Source organism: Xenia sp. Carnegie-2017, unplaced genomic scaffold (genome assembly GCF_021976095.1).
Source record: "Xenia sp. Carnegie-2017 unplaced genomic scaffold, XeniaSp_v1 HiC_scaffold_24, whole genome shotgun sequence".
NCBI lineage: Eukaryota > Metazoa > Cnidaria > Anthozoa > Malacalcyonacea > Xeniidae > Xenia > Xenia sp. Carnegie-2017.
In genome coordinates this window covers 9,261,924-9,278,164 of record NW_025813487.1, presented here as the reverse complement: position 1 = coordinate 9,278,164, position 16,241 = coordinate 9,261,924, and the positions used below count along the sequence as shown (strand labels likewise).

Genomic DNA, 16,241 nt, shown 5'->3' with positions numbered 1-16,241 from the left:
AAGATCATTTTTTGAAATTAGTTTTGCGCATACGTGAGCTGGTTTCTGCGCATGCGCAATGCTATCTCATAGAATACTGGTGCTATGGCGATGATCTTTAGCTCAACTAAAAGCTCTCGACGAGCTCTTCCGAATGAGCTATTCAAAATCACCGTAACTCCAATATTTTGCGAGATAGATTCAGCGAATGCGCGAGCCTGTTTCTTCGCATGCGCAGTGCTATCTCCTAAGCTACTGGTGCTGTGGCGATAATCTTTAGCTTATCTGAATGCCCTTTGATGAGCTCTTTGGAATGAGCTTTAAAAAATCGCCATAATTTCAATATTTTGCGAGAAAGGTTCTGCCCATGCATGAGCGTATTTCTGCGCATTCGCAGTGCTATCTCTTCAACTACTGCTTAGGTGGAAATACGCTCAAGCATGCGCAGAATCTATCTCACAAAATATTGGAGTTATGGCGATTTTTAATAACTCATTTGAACATATGACGCGCCAAGCATTTCTTTATTGCGTTAAAAGGAATATTCGCTTGTATAAATTACGTCGTGCAAACTTTGATTACATATATTGGCAAATATTTAAAAAAGCTTGCTCTATTTACATTTATTCTCATCCTCGATTTACATTTATTCCATATAGCTGCATTTACATTTATTCCAATGCTGGAGACCATTATTCTGTTGTTGAATTTAAAATATTCTAATCTGATTTTAAAATGTCCTAATTAAATGATAAGGACTTGTAGTACGTATTCCATATATGGATATATATTGCACAATCCATAAGAGCAAATACACGACGCTAAAGCGCAAATACATGACGATAAAGAGCAAATACACGACGTTAGCAACAACAAAAAGTCAAAATGGCTGCTCGAAGGAGTCATTCGATTTCTGAGCGACATCCATCTGTGTACTGTGATAATGAAACTTGTAGTCCTCTTATTGTACGTTGTGGTCGAAATGACTGTGGCGCTGAAAAATGCAGTGGAGAGAAGTATCATTGTCCTTTGTGTCCTCCTGAAAAATTTTCAAAAGAAATTCCATCAAGAGTAAAAGAACACTTTAAAAGCGTCCACTGGGAAAACAGGATTCATGAATTTGAAGGTAAAATGTGCTTATTTCTGCGTAGGTTTAATACATAACCCACGTCAATGAGCGAAACGCACAAAGAACTTTGGATTAAATCACAAGTATTGATTAAATCATGAAGAATTTAGGTAATTTTAATAAATAATTTGAGAAATTGGGTTTAAACTTATAAAATATTTAGTTTTCTAAACTGCATCATCACAGCTGAAGATAGGTACTCTCAATTATAAATGAAAACCACATGCTTTTAACAGAAACTAACTTTGTGCTGTGCTATTTCCCTAAAATAGAAAAGCATTATTAACCTATCTTATATTTATTGAATATCATTTGATTGTATGCTCATCTAGTTAATATTGTATTTGTCTCACTATATATCCATAATATCCTATCATTTCCATATTCTTTCTTTACTATTTCTTGTTTTTTATGTAAGGTTTTGACATTCTGAGGTGTAAGCTGTCATGTACTTTTGCATCCAAACGACATGGCTCAGATGTCAAGCATTTCAAAGATGTTTCAGCACTATCACTGTTTTGGATGTAATTCTGGATTCAAGCGTCGCAATGAAGCAATTCGACATATAAGAAGTGCACATGATTTACAGCTTTCTGTTGTAGAGTTTGGTTCGGGGAAACAACAACAATGTTCTCAAAGTCAACTTTCTCCACATAAAGTAGCCCAACAGCAAGTACCTCAAAACCTACCATTTGAGCAGCAAATGCATCAAACTCAGTTCCTCAAGTTCAGCAGCATCAGCTGGAGCACCAAGTGACCACTCAGCATCTCACACAGCTGCAAACACAGCAACAACAAGAGCAATTTCTACATATGCGGCTATCTGAGGAAACACACCAACAAAGCAGCACAAACATAGAAATGTCTGAGGTTCAACAATATCAGGAGTTTTCTTACATGCCTGCTCAGTCTCGTTCAATGCGACAACAACCACCCAGAGTTAAATGTCCTTTCCGGACTGTAAACGAGAATTTCATCCAAATTCCCTTTCAAGCCACATAAAGACCAAACATGCTGCTGATAAAAGAAAGAAAATATCTTCAATGAGGTACTTGAATGGAATATGTGTTGACTCGACAAATGGGGTTTATCTTGTCAGGAAACAACTTAGTGGAACAGATCATCCCATTCATTGTCAATTTAAAACCACAAACTCTCCTTCTATTGCATGTAGTGTTGATACATGTCGTCAACTTAGCGAAACTGCTTCAAGAAGTGGTCAAGCAAATTTTCTTTGTGATCATGTGCAGTCTACATATTTTATTGGGACGTCAACTGTTGTTGATCATTTAAGAGAAGATTCTCTTGATTATATAGTGAACACTTTGAAATGGTTGAAATTTGAATGGAGGTCTGAATGTCTGCAGTGGCAGAAACAAGCTAATGACAAGAATACCCCAGTTGTTGTTCAGATGCCTGTCACACCTGATTCCTCCAATCGTTTCTTTCATTTTTCTGTGTTTGCAAATGTTAAACGGGATCATTACTGGTCATTTTGCAAACGAGTAATTGTATCATATGACAATGAAACTTCATCATTTCATTGCAAATGCTGCCCATCTCGTCGTTCCTGCATGCATAAATGCATTGTTAAGTGGGCAATTGGACAGTGGCATCCCTCTGTTGTTGGCACCACCCCACCAATTGATGATGAAATTGGTGAAGATTTAAGTTTACCAGAACCAGAAGATAATGCTGTTGAAGACTTTCTACTTGAAAATCAAAATCAAATTTCCCTATCTGGCAGCTTTTTTTATCCTCCTTCTGGAGATGTGGCTGCAAAGTTTGTTGAATACCTGTTTGCTGAAAAGAAAATCCCTTCACACCTTCCTTTGACATTAACTGTGGAAAAGGAACAATTTGCTAAAAGGTAACTGTTTATTTAAATCGAACAAAGCAACCTTTTATTATTGCATTGTCTTCACTCCAACGAAAATATTCTCCAACGGTTTAGTTCCTTATTGAAAATGACATTCTTTCCATTAACTAAAACAGCAAAAAGATTTATTGTTTGTATTGACATTGTCTTGTCTCCTAGTTACCTTCCTGTAGAAACCATCTGTTTTATTGTAAATCACCACTAACTGAGCCACACTGTGTAACAAGAAATGCAAAGTTGGTAACTATGAAAGGGATTATTGAAGGTTTGTCATTAATATGAAACAGCGTGTATATATCATCGATTTAAATCTCGAACTTTAGATAAGACATTGAGTTGAAGATAAACCCAAAATGTACAGTTACACATTTTATGGATTGTTTTGTATAGTTACCAGAGTGCTCAAACCTATAACGGTGAGCTTTGCATAGGGCGAAAGCGTTGACGTGTCATATGGACTCTCTACGTAGTCTGTGGAAAATGCTCAAACTATGCATGAGCAGAAAGCGTATTATACAATGTATACATATATGTGTGTGTATCTTTTCTTTGTTCTTCCAGGAATTTCGCTGTTTGCAAAGTTTTGTGTCGAGTGCAAGATACCGTACAGATACCAGGAGTATTCAGCTGGTGTTCACAATTTTAATGACAACTGGCTTTTAAGTTTGGGAATATGTGATATGATCAGAAAACATCTTCAGGTATGTTATTTTAAAGCATTTAAGAACCACTTGTCACTATTCCTTCCTCTCTTTTTCTCTTGATGTAAATTTTTTTAACTGGGTGATGGCCTTAACCAAACTGTGCATCATCCATATTGTACCATCCCACTCCCAATTTTTCATGTTGATAGTTAAGAAAAACAAGGAAGGGATATTAATAACCAGGTATGCATGCTTTAAATGAGCATGTATTGTATGAAAATATAGGTTCACAACGCTGTCAGTCGCACTGTTGAGGCAATTGAAAACTGGCTGCAGTTGCGACCATTTCAGTTACCACGTGGTCAAATGATGAACGCGTATCTTCACTTTGAAGCTCTCTCAGATCATGACTATGGGTTTTCTTGTGTTTTGTGTGGACACTTTCCTCCCTGTTAACTCTAGATGTAGACAAGAAAGGAATCTTTGAACTAGCGGGTAAATTTGACTGATAATTTGGCAAACTTTTTTTATGAGTGGTTTTTGTTACATACTTTTACATTGTCATTTTTTAGGTTTGTTGACTTGAATTTTGATTTTGTTAACTTGTATTCATTTGCATTGTAGTTAGTGAACTTCAGTTGCCAGACCCCGAATCCGATGCTCCTGAAGATGAAGTGGACGCTGAAAAGTACTGGCAACAAGTGAACTGTGGGATCTTATACAGAGGAGTATTGAGAGGTACGTACGTGCTACAATGTTGATGTACTCACTGCACGTGAAAGTTTAACGTTTTTTCTTACATAATTTATTTTTTGGTTTATTTTTGCTTACAAATCCGGTTTATTTTTGTTTACAAATCCTTATGATTGATTTGTTTGATGTGCACGTAGCGTATACACCATCTGGTGTGTTTGAATTATGATAATGCTTGTAGTTTTTCAATTGTTTGTAGGTACTGAAAAAAACCCTTTAGAAATCAAGCCTTCATATAAGTTTTGGGCCCCATATATTGGCCCAAAATGCAGAAGAGGAAGGAAACTTTTTAATACCGAATACATGAAAGCGTATCATAAACAAAACCTAACATCAGCTGGGGCTACATCTGATGAATGTTCAATTGAAAAGCTCATGGATTTGTTCTGTGAAGGAAAAGTGCGTATTGCTATTAATTATTAGGCTGTGTAGAAACTTTTGGGATGAGTTGGTTTACATAAAAGTCATTCTCTGTGTACTTTTTAGGTACCTGTTATAAGAGAAATGGCCAGAAGTTTAAATGTGAGCGACAAGGGTCGAAACTTGATATAATTAACCGTATAAAATCTGTTTTGAATATCGAAGAAACGTTTCTTAAACTTTTCTCAAAGATGTGGGGTGGTTCAGGTAAGGTTAACTTGAAATTGTTTCACAAAGACGACGATTTTCGTAAAGCATTATGTATTGTGCTTCTTACCTTTATTCCTACCTACATACGTTTTATACATTAATCTTTTGTGGATATTGGTGTGTTAGCTTACAAAAAATTCATCAAATGGTTTCCTTTTTCGGGCAAAAGGTTCAGGTTCAAGTCCTGTCTGATGACGTATGTGAGTTAGATATAACAAAAACATAGTTTTGTACTTTTATGTGTTAAATTTGTTGATATATTGAGTGCACATTGTGTGAGAAGACAGCAAACTTAGCAAATTCATTATTATAATTTCAAATGGATAAATAATTTTTATTTTTGGCACAGGCGGTTGGTTGGGAATGACGTGTCCACATGGAGTATGCTATGGTCTGAAATGGCTATTGCGACAAGAAGGACCACGAGATCATGTGGACATGCTTATGAATCTCGCTGCTGTTCCGAATGTTACCATATTGGATATGGCAAACATGATTGTAGCTCATGCAAGGAACAGAGGATACGACGTTTTCATCCATTCCAAGGTCGTGTTGCTGAATATAGCCTGGAAAATATCAGACGAGCTAATAGTGGTGAGCTAGAGATAGACTGGCCTTGGTTTCCAAACGGAGAAAGATGCGACTTGTCAACTGTCGTACAAAGGTCGGATGGTGAGCAGCTTCTGTGTAATCCCTCAACTAGATCTTCTGATCATTACTGCCTGTTTGATCAATTTCACGAGAAAAATTCCACGAACCCAGCCGATTGCTTGCGAAGAGTGTCTTGCGTTAACCAACTTGCCGGGAAGATCAATTCAGAAACTGCTGAACAACTCAACAACAGACGAAACCGTGATAATTACTTCACAACATCTTTGACAGCTCACAATTCCGTCTTCATGGAGCGATTGGCAACTCATTTTAGTAATGAGAAATTAAACCAACGTATCATAAATACTCATCGCAAGCAGGTAAGTGAGTGTTTTATTCTTTATTTTTAATGGAGTCTAAGTGATGTTGCCTTTCCAGTTGCCGGAATAATCTTTTAAAATGTATGAAATCTTCTGTCTCTTCACAGTTTGGAATGGCTATGAGTTTTAACTCCTTCGGTCAACTTATAAGTAGAAATGAAGATGATGGGACCGAGCAGGCATCACAACCAAAACGCGTCCGTTTGTCGACTGAAAGTCTTTCAACAGCTAACAGACCTGCCACAAGTAGCACTGGAACACTAAATGATGCTTGTGATGAGTTGACACACGTTGCTGAGAAAATGAATCCTCAGCTACAAGCAGCTACGACCTTGTTATAGACTAGTTGTGACCTCGTCAGTCGTCATCGAAGCTTAAGTGATATTTGACATAAAGGAAGCTCAATTTCTGTTTGGTTGTTCACAGCTTGGCAAAGAACATTGTAACAAGTCGAATTCCAAAGTCGAATTCCATTACAATCTGTAGATCTAATTCCAATATATATACTTATTCATATAGAACTGATGTCCAATGCCTGAACACTAAATTCAAATTTCTTTCAAGCATTTCATCAAATTTTCTCAAATTCTTATATAATTCATAAAACATCTAATTATACCTAATGTGAAAATTTTATGTAAAATAAAGACGTCCTTCGATGTGAACTGATATATCATTATCATTATCATAATATGCCTGGATTACCAATTTTCAAATATACTATATATAGTATACATACGTATAGATAGCCAATGCCTAAATAGAATCTTAAGTTCTTTGAAGCATTTCATCAAATTTTCTCAAATTCTTATATAATTCATAAAACTTCTAATCATACCTAATGTGAAAATTTCATGTAAAATAAAGACGTCCTTCGATGTGAACTGATATCCTTATACTATATTATATACTATATATAGTATATATACATACGTATAGATAGCCAATGCCTAAATAGAATCTTAAGTTCTTTGAAGCATTTCATCAAATATTCTCAAATTCTTATATAATTCATAAAACTTCTAATCATACCTAATGTGAAAATTTTATATAAAATAAAGACGTCCTTCGATGTGAACTGATATCCTTATACTATATTATATACTATATATAGTATACATACGTATAGATAGCCAATGCCTAAATAGAATCTTAAGTTCTTTGAAGCATTTCATCAAATATTCTCAAATTCTTATATAATTCATAAAACTTCTAATCATACCTAGTGTGAAAATTTTATGTAAAATAAAGACGTCCTTCGATGTGAACTGATATCCTTATACTATATTATATACTATATATAGTATACATACGTATAGATAGCCAATGCCTATATAGAATCTTAAGTTCTTTGAAGCATTTCATCAAATATTCTCAAATTCTTATATAATTCATAAAACTTCTAATCATACCTAGTGTGAAAATTTTATAAAATAAAGACGTCCTTCGATGTGAACTGATATCCTTATACTATATTATATACTATATATAGTATACATACGTATAGATAGCCAATGCCTAAATAGAATCTTAAGTTCTTTGAAGCATTTCATCAAATTTTCTCAAATTCTTATATAATTCATAAAACTTCTAATTATGCCTAATGTGAAAATTTTATGTAAAATAAAGACGTCCTTCGATGTGAACTGATATCCTTATACTATATTATATACTATATATAGTATACATATGTATAGATAGCCAATGCCTATATAGAATCTTAAGTTCTTTGAAGCATTTCATTAAATTTTCTCAAATTCTTATATATTTCATAAAACTTCTAATCATACCTAATGTGAAAATTTCATGTAAAATAAAGACGTCCTTCGATGTGAACTGATATCCTTATACTATATTATATACTATATATAGTATATATACATACGTATAGATAGCCAATGCCTAAATAGAATCTTAAGTTCTTTGAAGCATTTCATCAAATATTCTCAAATTCTTATATAATTCATAAAACTTCTAATCATACCTAGTGTGAAAATTTTATGTAAAATAAAGACGTCCTTCGATGTGAACTGATATCCTTATACTATATTATATACTATATATAGTATACATACCTATAGATAGCCAATGCCTAAATAGAATCTTAAGTTCTTTGAAGCATTTCATCAAATTTTCTCAAATTCTTATATAATCCATAAAACTTCTAATTATGCCTAATGTGAAAATTTTATGTAAAATAAAGACGTCCTTCGATGTGAACTGATATCCTTATACTATATTATATACTATATATAGTATACATATGTATAGATAGCCAATGCCTAAATAGAATCTTAAGTTCTTTGAAGCATTTCATCAAATTTTCTCAAATTCTTATATAATTCATAAAACTTCTAATTATACCTAATGTGAAAATTTTATGTAAAATAAAGACGTCCTTCGATGCGAAATGATATCTTTATACTATACGTTATACTATATATATAGTGTGTACATAAACAATTTTTTGCGCATTGCTGTAACCTTTTAAAATGAGCACTACAGGAATCGAACCCATATACTAGAAACAGCTAGCAAACCATTATGCTCGTTTAAAGGACAACAACAAACTTTTTCTGTTTTTCCATCAAATTTTATCACGTTATTGATTGTTCTTAGTCTCCTTGATTGATCACAAACGCAAACTACTGCTAAATACAAATGGCTGATATTAATGTTCGAGGCATATAAGAATATTATCACAATTTTAACGCAACCTGGGCACATTCACTTCTTCATTCAGGCCATGCAGTAAAACTTATTTTAAATGACAACTTTTCCCAGAACTGTTTCACCCCCCGAATGATAGGTCCCAAAGAAATTATGGATTTATCCACACTTGTTTTGAAAGGGATACGTTGCTCTAGTTTGGGTGAGATGTCAGTGAGCACTTGTTGCTGTAGAATCTCAAGTTTTTCTGTTGAATTCTGTTACCTTTTCATGGTGATTGGGAGAATACTGGAAGAGTGCTCCATCAAACACTCAACGATATTAGTAGAACATCTAAAACATTCAGATGCATTAGACGATAAACGTTCAACACAAAGAATAGCACAATTCGTTGCACGTTTGGCTCTGGTTCGTCCAGACCATTTGTTGTTTGTTACAAATCGTTGTAAAATAAGCAAATCAAACATATGATAATTAAATGGATTCAATAGACTCTTGAATGCTTTGCCGAACTACTTAAGAGGCAATATTATTATCCAATAATATAATTAGAAAATAGTTTATGACGTTAATGATAGAAGAACATGGAAATCTACATGTATGTCTTATGTCTAATAGGAAATCTCTATAGAACTGTCCATTGAAAATCTTGTTGTTTTTAATGTTTTTCATATTACGTTTAAAGGACTGCTGTAATTGGAGAAAGTTCCTAGCCAATTGGTAGTAATCTATGTTACTTTCTGGTGAATATGTTGGGAGATTGGTGTCATACTTTATGGACATAGTAACGTTTTTTTACAAAACATTGAAATTTCTGGTGCAATCTTATATCATGTTTGGATCAATTGTTTCCTTTGGACAATTAATGAGTCGTGACATTCTACAATTTTTAAAAACTGCTGAAAAAGTGCTAATTCAACTTACTTTTCAGTTTTCTGCGTTTTTTTGCGATGCTCATTTTCTAACGGCTTATTACGATTCCTGGACTAATCGCAATAAAACGTTAATGAACAAAAAATACAAAATTGAGTCAACTAAATGCAGTAAATTCTTTCTGAACCGTATTGAACATACTTGTAACTTATTTACGGCACTCTAAGGAAACAGTGTGTTTTGTGGTTGAGAAACGCTGATGTATATTGCTCAGGAAAAAAGCTAAGGCAACAACAGCCAATGGTTTTGAGGCGAAAACGTAAGAGCACACAGGATTTTACCGTTAAAAGAATCATTAAATTAGTTAGTGCTGCATTCAATGTAGTAATCAGAAATTTTTATCTACCACAAATGTCACTAAATCAACGTCAGTTTTGCAAGCAAATCTTCACACTTGGCTTGGACAAATAACTGGAAACAGTGGCGGATCCAGTGTACCTCAAAATAAATTATAGCTCCTCAATTTGATATTCAAATTACATTTAGAAAAAACTATTGGTTTTGAATTTATAAAGAATATAATTTTGCCAATGAATTTGCCTCTAAGATATATTGGATAAATGAACTTAACGTTGCGGTTTAACGATAAAATGGATCTATTAGCTGCTTTCGTTGAAAAGAACAGTTTCTCTCACTTCTTTCTACATATCACGTTGACACGTCATGGAAGTGCCAAATATTTTGTATTACTTTATCTCAAAATTTCTTTTAAATAAGATTCAATATGTACTAGTACGAAACCCTATGTAATGTACTTTTTAAAGTTATGGAACAATTATCTTTATAATATTGCCTTATGTTTTCTAAATTGCAGTACATCACATTGTATTTTTATCTCAATTTCAAAAAGTTGCCCGACTAGACGAACGACGGATGTCACTCCCCTGCCATACCCCCTCCCCCTTCCCAAGAAGTTTAAACCGTGTAGGACGATTAGATTACAAAATTGTATCTTTGAGTTGCTATATCATTGAAATTATAAGATAATATCTTCAGAAACAGGCATGCACATGCAGCCAACAACTTCAACAGTTTTAGAGGACACTAAAAGGTTATGCACCAGAGTTTATGAGTTTTAGAGGTTATGCACCCTCTCCGACAACACAGACATGAGACAATAATGCCTGTCTTATATCATTTTACATGAGTCAAATGCATTCAAAACAAAAGATAATGAGGAATTTCATCTCATTTTCTTTTATCTTTAATGCATTTAACGATGTAAAATACAACAAAGTCATTAAACAATACATTCAACAATAAAGTCATTAAACAATACATTCATTGAACAATATAGTCATTAAACAATACAGTCATTAAACAATACAGTAATTAAACAATACAGTCATTGAACAATACAGTCATGAAACAAGAAAGTCATTAAACAATACAGTCATTAAACAATACAGTCATGAAACAATACAGTCATTAAACAATACAGTCATTAAACAATACAGTCATTAAACAATACAGTCATTAAACAAAACAAACATTAAACAATACAGTCATTAAACAATACAGTCATTGAACAATATAGTCATGAAACAATACAGTCATTAAACAATACAGTCATCAAACAATACATTCATTGAACAATATAGTCATGAAACAATACAGTCATTAAACAATACAGTTATTGAACAATACAGTAATTAAACAATACAGTTATGAAACATTACAGTCATTAAACAATACAGTCATTGAACAATACAGTAATTAAACAATACAGTCATGAAACATTACAGTCATTAAACAATACAGTCATTGAACAATACAGTCATTAAACAATACAGTCATTGAACAATAAAGTTATTAAACAATAAAGTCGTTGAACAATACAGTCATTAAACAATACAGTCATTAAACAATACAGTTATTGAACAATACAGTAATTAAACAATACAGTCATGAAACAATACAGTCATTAAACAATACAGTCATTGAACAATACAGTCATTAAACAATACAGTCATTGAACAAAGTTATTAAACAATAAAGTCATTGAACAATACAGTCATTAAACAATACAATCATTAAACAATACAGTCATTGAACAATAAAGTTATTAAACAATAAAGTCATTGAACAATACAGTCATTAAACAATACAGTCATTAAACAATACAGTCATTAAACAATACAGTCATTAAACAATACAGTCATTAAACAATATAGTCATTAAACAATACAGTCATTAAACAATACAGTCATTAAACAACACAGTCATTAAACAATACAGTCATTAAACAATACAGTCATTGAACAATATAGTCATGAAACAATACAGTCATTAAACAATACAGTCATCAAACAATACATTCATTGAACAATATAGTCATGAAACAATACAGTCATTAAACAATACAGTCATTGAACAATATAGTCATTAAACAATACAATCATGAAACAATACAGTCATTAAACAATACAGTCATTGAACAATACAGTCATTAAACAATACAGTCATGAAACAATACAGTCATTAAACAATACAGTCATTGAACAATACAGTCATTAAACAATACAGTCATTGAACAATAAAGTTATTAAACAATAAAGTCGTTGAACAATACAGTCATGAAACATTACAGTCATTAAACAATACAGTCATTGAACAATACAGTCATTAAACAATACAGTCATTGAACAATAAAGTTATTAAACAATAAAGTCGTTGAACAATACAGTCATTAAACAATACAATCATTAAACAATACAGTCATTGAACAATAAAGTTATTAAACAATAAAGTCATTGAACAATACAGTCATTAAACAATACAGTCATTAAACAATACAGTCATTAAACAATACAGTCATTAAACAATACAGTCATTAAACAATATAGTCATTAAACAATACAGTCATTAAACAATACAGTCATTAAACAATACAGTCATTAAACAATACAGTCATTAAACAATACAGTCATTGAACAATATAGTCATGAAACAATACAGTCATTAAACAATACAGTCATCAAACAATACATTCATTGAACAATATAGTCATGAAACAATACAGTCATTAAACAATACAGTCATTGAACAATATAGTTATTAAACAATACAATCATGAAACAATACAGTCATTAAACAATACAGTTATTGAACAATACAGTAATTAAACAATACAGTCATGAAACATTACAGTCATTAAACAATACAGTCATTGAACAATACAGTCATTAAACAATACAGTCATTGAACAATAAAGTTATTAAACAATAAAGTCGTTGAACAATACAGTCATGAAACATTACAGTCATTAAACAATACAGTCATTGAACAATACAGTCATTAAACAATACAGTCATTGAACAATAAAGTTATTAAACAATAAAGTCATTGAACAATACAGTCATTAAACAATACAATCATTAAACAATACAGTCATTGAACAATAAAGTTATTAAACAATAAAGTCATTGAACAATACAGTCATTAAACAATACAGTCATTAAACAATACAGTCATTAAACAATACAGTCATGAAACAATACAGTCATTGAACAATACAGTCATTAAACAATACAGTCATTAAACAATACAGCCATTAAACAATACAGTCATTAAACAATACAGTCATTAAACAATACAGTCATGAAACAATACAGTCATTGAACAATACAGTCATTAAACAATACAGTCATTAAACAATACAGTCATTAAACAATACAGTCATGAAACAATACAGTCATTAGATAATAATGTCATCAAACAATATAATCATCAGCCAATAGGGTCATTAAATAATACAGTCATTAGACAATACAGTCATTTAAAAATGCAGTCATTAGACTATGTAATCATTAGACAATACGATCATCAAACAATAAAGTCATAAAAAAATCATCAGAAAATGTCATCAGACAATAAAATCATAAAACGATACAATCATCAGAAAATATAGTAATCATACAATAATGTAATGAAACATAATAATCATAAGACAATGAGGTCATCGAACATCACAGTTAACAAACAACATAATCAAGAGACAACCCATACTTCAGAGAACACAGACAGTTATTAGACCACAAATCTAATAGAGACACAAACATACAAACTAGAAAGTTATCTGATTAGAAATACCATAAAAACAAGGCGACTAGAAATGTAATTTAAGAAACAAAAGATTTAATCACTTTGGAGCCAAAACATAAACAAAGTTTGTCCATCTACTGCTGCAGCAACTAGTTTGAGTAAATTTCGTGAGTTGATAAGATAAAATACAAAGGATTAATAGTTATAGTACCTTCTTCATTACATCGAGATGGGACTGCTTTTATCAATAGAGTACAATCTTTTTTCCATTAAAGACCAAAGCCTGTCTCACTTGCCGCCTTTAGTGAGGCTGTATTCATAGAAAGTAAAACCCACTGTTGACAACCAACCACGTCGTGTATTTGCTCTTTATCGTCATGTATTTGCGCTTTAGCGTCGTGTATTTGCTCTTATGGATTGTGCAATATATATCCATATATGGAATACGTACTGTATGTACATATGAATTAAATTCATAATACTGCGCGCGCGCGTCGAACCAAAACATCATGGCCGACAAACGACAAAGTCTTGCAGCTGCTTGTGAACAGGCTGCTATTGCTCTCCGTTCAATTCAAAGTATAACCAGCGAAGATGTTCAACGGATTGCTGCAACTACGTCTAATACTTCAGATGCAGAAGCAGAGAATCTAACGTCTATCCGAGCTGAATTGGCGCAAAGGTTTCCAAGCTATCGCCCATCGCCATCGGCATCCGGATCTGGAATTTCTGTTCAAGGCAAACATAGCGATTCAAATAGACAAAACAAGAAAAGAACGTGGACTACTAGAACAACAACCAAAAGAGGAAGACCTAGTACATCTAATATTGTCTATAGAGATTTAGTGATCATTCCCAATCCTGAAACGACAAAGGTCCCCACACATAAGGCTCGTGTAGCACTTGAAAAATAGACTTATCGTGTCAGGTTTTCCTTTGACCGATCTTGGGATGCTGCCACCTTAAAATGCAACATTGAGCTACAACTACCAAAACGTCATGTGCTTTTGAGTATATGAAGGTAAGGTTGTTTGGAATCCAGCATATCTTGACTCAATAGCCAGGAGTTGTCCTGTATCCACTTAGTAACTAACTTATTTAAACTTGTTCAAATTTTAAACATCCCTCTTCTTGTTTGTACACAATGGTAGTTTTTTTCTTCAAGTTTGCTAATTTAATAGTCTTAAACCTCGGGTGAAAGTCAGCATTTATTTTTAAAACCAATGTTCATTTGATACTAAGCTCTCTGATTTCTGTAATCTTAGCTAGTATGTATAAATTATTGACCTGCATAACTTTTAAAATATGTGAAAATTGTGTTTTTATTTAGGAAACCAAAATTAGATTGCTCTTTGTACATAATAGCAGATTAACACCCCCTTCCTATTATATATGCAAATGTAAGCATTTATCATGCACCCCCCCACATGCTTTTATTACATACGTATGAAATGGGCAAACCCCTGCATGACCAGTCTGTATCTCCAATGTTGTGAAAGTTTTACACACCAAAATCTTAAAATTTTATTTATGGGATCATGGCTCATTTTGTCAACACCTTGTATGATCCTGCCAAGATCATGATTCATCTTGACAAGACTTAGGAAAGATGTTTCAAGGTCTTGGCAAGGTGCTTAAGCTGTGAATGCTAATTGGTGATTGATTCTTATGTTACACAATAATTGTTATCAAAACTTTTATTTCACCCATACTTTTTACAGGCATGTTATGGAGAACTTGTCAAACCCAAGTTTGCTAATGGATGTTCAATAAATGCAGATGCTTTGCTGAAAGTCTCTGGACAAGGTGCTGTGTATGTTCGTTTATTGGAAAAGCATGCTGTGTTTGAGTTAGATTGTAGTTCTTCTGACTCTGATGGTGAAAGCCTTATTCAAACTACAATGAATGTCTGTAAGTTAAAACTCACGCTATTATTTATTTCATTACTATGGTGCTAAAATTTGGGTGCACATATAAAAAATATATTTTCTTTAAAAATTAGATACAAGTCGTGCTAATGACAACAATTATCAGGAGGAATTGTCAACACCAGTCACAACACCAACTATTAAGAGCTCTTCCTCTGAGAATTATCAAACACCATTTGAAGGTAGCATACATATTTAGGTATGCCTAGGTACTACTATATTCTATTTTTGACTATATGTTTTCCCAATTTCAGAATTTTTGGTGAGTGATGGTGAGTTTGTTGCATCTGTTGATATTCAGTCTATACATCACCACAAGTACTTGCTACTCCTGAAGTCATTTCTACATCCAACCTTCCTGTGTCATATGCAGCACAAGAATCGACAGATGCTATACAAGAATCGACAACCATCACACTTCACAGATCCAATCTTAGAAAGGAGTTTATGTTGATATTTCTTGATGAGGGCATCTTGAATAAGTTTGTAGTTGTAAAGATGGTCAATGATCATGGTAATGAAGAGAAAGGTGATGGTGATGGAGTTTTTCGTGATGCTCTTTCCCTTTTCTGGCAGGACGCACACATTAGCTTGATGTTAGGAGAAGATGAAAGAGTTCCGTGCATACGACATGATATGAATAGAAGCCTTTGGGAAGCTGTTGCTCGCATTTTTCTCAAA

The 16,241-nt window shown here is 33.0% G+C and overlaps 2 protein-coding genes and 1 long non-coding RNA gene across 3 annotated transcripts; all 3 read left to right on the top strand.

The window, feature by feature from the left end:
* The first annotated feature begins 751 nt into the window (after positions 1 to 751).
* LOC124450759 lies at positions 752 to 1,824 on the top strand. The gene is made up of 2 exons (XM_047001400.1): positions 752 to 1,105; positions 1,527 to 1,824. Exons 1-2 carry the CDS (start codon positions 865 to 867, stop codon positions 1,634 to 1,636), a joined length of 351 nt encoding a protein of 116 aa, XP_046857356.1. The 5' UTR covers positions 752 to 864; the 3' UTR covers positions 1,637 to 1,824.
* A 3,099-nt stretch (positions 1,825 to 4,923) lies between these two features.
* Positions 4,924 to 6,326, top strand: LOC124452092. Its single transcript, XM_047002685.1, has 3 exons — positions 4,924 to 5,011; positions 5,364 to 5,985; positions 6,093 to 6,326. Exons 2-3 carry the CDS (start codon positions 5,398 to 5,400, stop codon positions 6,324 to 6,326), a joined length of 822 nt encoding a protein of 273 aa, XP_046858641.1. The 5' UTR covers positions 4,924 to 5,011; positions 5,364 to 5,397.
* Positions 6,327 to 15,221: 8,895 nt separating this feature from the next.
* On the top strand, positions 15,222 to 15,862 carry LOC124450762. Its single transcript, XR_006950197.1, has 3 exons — positions 15,222 to 15,543; positions 15,635 to 15,742; positions 15,815 to 15,862. It is a non-coding gene; the product is annotated as an uncharacterized LOC124450762 (long non-coding RNA).
* Positions 15,863 to 16,241: the final 379 nt, after the last annotated feature.

Excerpts from the sequence above, each read along its gene's own strand:
- LOC124450759 (XM_047001400.1), top strand. The coding sequence starts at position 865 with ATGGCTGCTCGAAGGAGTCATTCGATTTCTGAGCGACATCCATCTGTG. Across the intron at positions 1,106-1,526 it reads CAGGATTCATGAATTTGAAG|GTTTTGACATTCTGAGGTGT; the intron begins GTAAAATGTGCT and ends TTTTTATGTAAG.
- LOC124452092 (XM_047002685.1), top strand. The coding sequence starts at position 5,398 with ATGCTATGGTCTGAAATGGCTATTGCGACAAGAAGGACCACGAGATCA. Across the intron at positions 5,986-6,092 it reads TAAATACTCATCGCAAGCAG|TTTGGAATGGCTATGAGTTT; the intron begins GTAAGTGAGTGT and ends GTCTCTTCACAG.